Genomic DNA, 6963 nt, shown 5'->3' with positions numbered 1-6963 from the left:
GAAACTCAGGCTCTTTATCGAACCTTAGGAGGTTCGAAGCGCACAAAATGTTTATATATGACATGTGCAATATGATACCTGGCTTGTCACTGCATGTGCAATATGATACCTGGCTCTTCACCATTGGCAAGAACAAACTTTATTGCAGCTTCAACACTCTCGAAAGAAAACATTAGGTCTAGAATTAAGTTCTGGCTTTCTAAACAACTTCTAAGCTGCATTTCTCAACTCAGGGTGCTTTAGCTATGACAAAACCATGCTCACAAAATTGCTCTGGAGGCCGCTTCTGAACTTTTGAAGGACCTGAAATTGAAATATAGTTAAATAAACTTGGTTGAGTTTCAAATCAACAAGACAAGCTCTTTGAAAAAATCCATTTTACCCACATCTAAGTATCTTACAGTAATTGACATCATACATATACAAAATTACAATTTGCCTCATTTACCATAAAACACAAAGTAACATAGTACAGTAACTAATAGGCAAACAAATTCGATAAATTTGGACAAATTACCCATAAAAAATGTCATGGAGTAGTGGAGTAGCACCTTACACCTACCATTGTCTAATCATTCTTTTAATCAAGAACAATTTACAGTGCAACACAAAGACCAAGTAACCAAGTATTAATTTTAAAACAATTTCAGTCTGTATTTATCACATATAAGAAACTCTTCAAATCACCTTAGTTCACCTATAAATGTATGCTCTTTAATGCTTATCTTATTAGTAATTTGTTTGCCTAACTTTCTCTTGAAATTTTTTTCCCTGCAATGTAGTAAAGTTAGACACGGAGAAAAATCAACTTACTAAGCTTGGTTGGCGTATAATCACCTAGATTACTCCTGCTAGCTTTAGGACAGCATAAGATACGACATTTTTAACAGAGTTCTCTGAATGCTGTAAAGTAGGAGCTACTGATATAACCCTCACTTTATCTGCAGACCGTGCACGTGAAAGAGCCACATATAACTGACCATGTGAAAAACACGAACGAGGGAGATAGACTAACACTTGATCTAAAGTTTGACCCTGTGACTTGTTAATAGTCATTGCAAAGCTCAGCTTGATAGGAAATTGGCTCCTCTGAAATTGGAAAGGATATTTTTGAGAACTTGATGGTCTGAGTTTAATTCTGGGTATAAATACATGTTCTCCTTGATATTGTCCGACAGAAATCACGCACTCAATTAAATTAGGGGAAAACCTTTTACATATAAGGCGTGTTCCATTGCATAAACCAGAAGACGGCAGGAGGTTTCTAAGTAATATTACTGGGCAGTTTTCTTTGAGCATAAGATTGTGAGGGCTCATTCCACCCGGACATAGTTTATTCAGGAATTCCGTAGGATATACACTGCCACTATCATCTAGAATACTGTCACAGCTTGTATAAGATATGGCTTGTCCTGGGAATCTCTCAATCATGAACGAATTTATAGTGTCAACATCGTCGTTTATAGGTGTTAGAACAGCCCTTCTTGAAAAGATTTGAGGATCCAGAGCACCTGAACCAAGTTCTGGAAAAGAAGATTCAAGTAACTCATCTATTGGATCAGCATCAGGTTGGAAAGTCTGCACTATCTGAGGCGGCAACTCAACAAAATCACTTTCCTTGGTCTGCAGTTCACCGTTTCCCAGTGCAAGTAAAAACTGACAGAATGAAGGATCTTCCCTAGCTCTTAGATTTTCAGTTAACCTGAATCTCCTCAAATGCTGCCATATATAAGAACTCACTACACTTGCTTCGACTGCTTCTCTCTGAGTCTTGTTAGGAACAACAGGAAACACTTGTCGAAAGTCTCCACCGAAGACAATTACTTTCCCACCAAATATCACATCACTATCACATATGTCTTGTAATAGAAAGTCTAGAGATTCTAGATTTTGCTTGTTTGCCATTGATGCTTCATCCCATATTATAAGAGCTGTTTCTTTTATTAACGCTGCTAAGCTACTTTGCTTAGAGACGCTGCAGGCTAATGAAGTATCGCTGTCCATTGGAATCTTAAATCTTGAGTGTGCTGTTCTACCTGAGGGAATATTTGCTGCAGCTATTCCAGATGTAGCGGTAGGTAAAACAATCTTATTCATAAGGCGGATCTCAGCATACAGCGCATTATATAAGAACGTTTTGCCGGTTCCACCAGGACCATCTACGAAAAATGCCCCTGGTTTTCCTTCCACTATATGCTGCATAATACATGTAAAAATTTCTTTCTGCGCTGTATTTAGTAGGCCACGGCTGTCTATACAAGCCTGAGGAATTGGAGCATCTAAGGCATCTTGAATGTCTTTTGTTCTATTAATCTGGCTTTCATCGTCATCCATTAAAACAGCCAGACCACAGGCAGATAATGACTTCCCCATAGCCTCTAGATGTTGCTCCACTGATCTGATAGTTAGTTTTTTAATTTTGGCTTCTGCACCAGAATTTTTTTGTGCAAAATCTTCTGACAATGGAGAATAATATTTGCGCCACAGTTCTTCGGGATCACTCGGCTGACAAAATATAAGAACAGTTGCAAATAGCCGGCGTAGAGCCTCAGGGAGCTGAATTTCAGTTGCTTCAGCTAAACAAATGCTTGCGGCATCATCCTCTTCTAAAATGCCAGCTTTAAGACATGCTTCCTTGAAAGTTGCACATACATAACCTTGAACTGTGCGTAAGTCTGTAAAAGATTTTGGACTCCTGAAATGCAGTAATAGCAGTCGAAGGTAAAAGCGTTCACCTTCAGAAGGAGACACAAAAGTTAATCGCCCAACCATCTTTTTTTTATTTTGTTGGTTGGACCATGATTTTGCTGAAGCATCCCACTTATAATGTTCTGGAAATTCTCCATATAAGTAACCAAGACCATTATCAGTAGCTGCATTCATACGGAAGAACTCTGTTAATTGAGTCCTAGCATAAACACCGCTTGCAATACCTACATCCAGACGTTCATACGGGCGTACATAGACAGTATTCATGTCTGGAATATGAACAGACAGAGGTAAGACTGGTGGATACATTTCAAATAAATCAAACCCGAAAATTCTCCAAGCCTCTTCACACGGTGACACCCACCGTCCTGACTGAAACTGAGCAATTTCATCTCCAGAATTTCTATCCTCAGCCGAAATATTGAAGGCCACTCGATCATGCCCTTTGTAGACATATTTATGTAAGTATTTCACCGCTTTTATAGTTGAACAAACTTCTACATTTAAATGACAATCAAAGAGTGCTGTGAGGTAAGGGTTATAAGGTACAACCCATCGATTATCTAACTCAGCATTTCTGACCTTCACTTGTTCTCCGGTATCAGTTCTCTTATAGCAAGGATAACCATCTTTATTTGTTGTTGTTTGTGCGGTGAATTGCTTTGGATATCCATTTTTACAAGAAAAGTGATTATCCTTCTTTCTCATACAAGGGCACTCTGGATTTAATTGGCCACATGGTCCATGCATCATATGCCTTACTACAATCTTACGCAGTTCAGGCTGAGTCACAGGAGGTATCTCTGCACAAACATACTTATCATAATCAGCAGGAGATTTCATCTTATGTTGCTGTTCCAGAATCAACAGGAAATGAGCATGTGGCAATCCTCTTTTTTGAAATTCTACAACATATATCATCGCTGCCACTTTACCAAATACCATGTCTTTCTTGATTTTTTTTTTCAGAGCAATTAACTTTGCCCGAAATATACGAGCTACTAAATCCGGTCGGTCTTGTGCAGTCTCACCAGGCTCTAGTTCGGCTTTTATCTCTGGCCAATTTGCATTGCATGTCATAGTGACAAAGAGATCAGGTTTCCCATATTTCTGCACAAGAGCCATTGCATTCAGATATCTCCTTTTCATATCACGAGGGCCTCCTATAAATGATGGTGGCAAAATGAACTTATGACCAACATCAGCCGCACTTGTCTGTCCGCTCTCTACTGTGTCAAGAATTCCTTTATAAAGATCGGCTCTTATTGTATCTTGATTTTGCCGGAAAAAATCTAACCTTGTATTTTCAACCTTGATATACATGTCTGTGATATATTGCAGAAATGCACGCCCAGCTCTTAACAGCATGTTTCCTGGTCTAATTTGAAGCTTATAAGCATAGTACTCCCTTGCGGAGATATTCTTATCAGCTTTGGTATGTCTTCCGGAAGCTCCTATATACATTAAAATCCAAGAAAAAATTCAAACTAAGCAAATCCTAAGGAAACATAGGCAAAGAAGTAATTAACCCAAAAAATCCCATAGTCTTGTTAGGGACTTACGAGCAGCTTCTGCATCCAGGAAATCTGCCGGAGTGTGCACTGCACATGAATAAATAGGATCAGGTTCTGCTGCCACTTGCCTATCTCCACCATAAGAAGTTTTTTTAAGACCCTGATGCCAACCGCATTCGCCTCTTGGAAAGAGCAGCGGATACTGTAAAGGATCATAGCACCCATAAAAATGGGCAATTCGATGGGATTTTGCAGATTTTTCTGTCACAAGAATATGTGGCCATGAACTCTGACTCGATGAAACACTATCAGGCCAGATAATAGCAACTTCATCTGAAGTGGGAGCATTATACACCCTTTGATCTGGCACAGTGTTTGAATTTATTATAATGTTAGTACTTTCATCAACATTTACTTCTCTCAAAGATCTGAAAAATCTTGCATATGGATTATCTTTAGTTATTTGCATTAATTTGTCTATAACATCCTGTCTTAATTCAGGAAAGCAATTTGTTCTGTGTTTCAATTCGTTTTGGCCATCATAGAAATAAAGCTGCAGATACTTTGGACCATCCTCATCTGGTATTAATTCTGGTACAGAATGATATATTTGGCCATGTAATTTAAAGACATATATACCTTTATATGTTTCTCTATCAGTCTTATCTCCAATGGAACTAAAGGCAAATAAGTTATTGTATAATCGAGCATACTTTTTGAAAATGCACAGCATCTTCATCCCTTGAAGTAAAAAGTCTCACTAATTCAGGGTGATATTCATTTGCAGCTATTTTAATATCACCATTGCCACAGCAGAAATGCAAGGTTTCAAACGCAAACTTTTTAGCCCCGCACTTAACACAGTAGGTAGGCGGAGATAATTCTAGGGGTTGCGTAGGTAATGGTCTTCCTATAGTAGCCGCAGGGATTTCTGCAATAATATAAAAGAATATCTAGAATAACTGTATTGTGCAACAGCATATATGTGTTAACTCTATTAACTGAAATCACGACTAAGACTTACTTTTAGCAGCATCCCTTAGCTGCTTTGAACTCTGTGCATTTGATGGTGCAATTTTAAGAGACACGGGTCTTTCTGTAGCAGTACAAAGAGAAAATTACGCCAGGTCCGATTAAAAAGCACCACATATATATCTACTTTATAAACCTAAACCAAGGCAAAATACCCACTTTCAAGTACAGTATATGTTGAAGGCCTTGATTTCGCCTTTTTGGACTTTGATTGTTCTGCTTGACTGTGGAAAGCATAAAGAATTTATGAATTTTCTTCACAAAAAATAAAATCCATTATTATAAGTCATATATTTTACCTAGAAGAATTATAAGTTGATATCAAATCACTCATTCGCTTTGATTTCCGCCCTTTACTTGATGGTCTCTTAAAATTAACAGGTGCTTCAGCTATCATATAAATATTTAAAGCAGTAACTCAGTAAAATAGACACTAAACAAACACCATAAATAAGTATAGCAATGAGCATATGTAAAAAAATCCATCCTAAACATCATGTCAATTTTGAGACATACCCATATTACTTTGGTGCAGATCAAGCAATCTCAACATAGAATGTGCACAAGATACTGATGATTCCTGTTTATGTCATTTACTGTAAAAAGAAAACATATTAAATTCTCCGTAGTTGCAATTCAGAAGATGTTTTTGGGTCTGTAAAACGAGCAGGTATTTAAAAGGTTCTGCAAATTAAATTTACAAAAGTTCCAACAACCTGATACATCAACCTAGATGTTTACCTGTTCTAGTATTTGTTTTGCATAACATCCTGTGATCAAGGCAGCATCAATACAATAATTCCTGAATGTGATCAAGCCCCCTATTTTCAATGCCATAAAACAAAACAAAATGAATACTACTAATCTACTAAATTGCTTTTTTTCTTTTTAAGAAATTCTGCATATCACTAACAATATTTTCCTTTCGACATTTTATAAAGCCTCTGAAATTCGTCACCTTCCCATCCTGTTACCTCTTCTAAGTTTAATCTTACCTATTCCAATTTACATTTTTTTCCAGCAACACTATATATTATACGAAGAAGGCACATAGTTCAGGAGAAGAAAAAGTAAAATTTCTAATAATTCCAAGTAAGTGCTAGACTCCTATAATTTCTGCCTAATTTAGACTATGTGATTTTTCCCTACTCCCTCACATTTCTAAACACATACATGAATCGATAAATAATTCACAATTCTATGCAAAATAGATTAAGTCATGTGATCAGAACATGTACATTAGCACATATACATCGCTGTCAATTTAAACTACAAAGAGAAAAAGAAATGCATAAATCTAGTCCATATTTAAACATTTCATATTGCTTCTAAAAACAGAAAGCTAAACATATTCATCAAACATGAAAGAGCATTATTAAATTAAGAAGCCATACAATAAACAATAAAATTATAAAATATTCTAGAACCAACATACAAATCAAAAGTGCGTCCATTTATTACTCGAAATACACATTACATTAGATTTCAGTTACAGCATACAAGTCTATTTTGTAATGAAATATTTCAGCCATAACTATTCATAGACTTAAGCACTAAATAAAACAAAATGAAAGATAGAAATCTAAATAATACTAAGCATATGTCAATGCTAAACCTAAACACCTTTAATCAGGCAAACATCTTGCTACCCAAAATACTAAACTAAGACTCCAAATAGCCTAAGCAAACTTCGTGCACTTCCAAACAG

The 6963-nt window shown here is 36.6% G+C and overlaps 1 protein-coding gene across 1 annotated transcript; it reads right to left on the bottom strand.

The window, feature by feature from the left end:
* Positions 1-837: 837 nt before the first annotated feature.
* On the bottom strand, positions 838-6187 carry LOC145600363 (uncharacterized). Its single transcript, XM_081656267.1, has 9 exons — positions 6169-6187; positions 5997-6076; positions 5772-5835; positions 5555-5645; positions 5415-5479; positions 5248-5319; positions 4937-5154; positions 4272-4884; positions 838-4163 (listed from the first exon to the last, which is right to left on the bottom strand). The coding sequence occupies exons 1-9, from the start codon at positions 6185-6187 to the stop codon at positions 838-840; spliced, it is 4548 nt and encodes a 1515-aa protein (XP_081512393.1).
* Between the last annotated feature and the right edge of the window lie 776 nt (positions 6188-6963).

The sequence above is a fragment of the Chenopodium album genome, chromosome 21 (assembly GCF_948465745.1).
Source record: "Chenopodium album chromosome 21, dcCheAlbu1.1, whole genome shotgun sequence".
NCBI classification, from domain to species: Eukaryota; Viridiplantae; Streptophyta; class Magnoliopsida; order Caryophyllales; family Amaranthaceae; genus Chenopodium; species Chenopodium album.
This window is presented reverse-complemented; position numbering and strand designations above follow the sequence as displayed.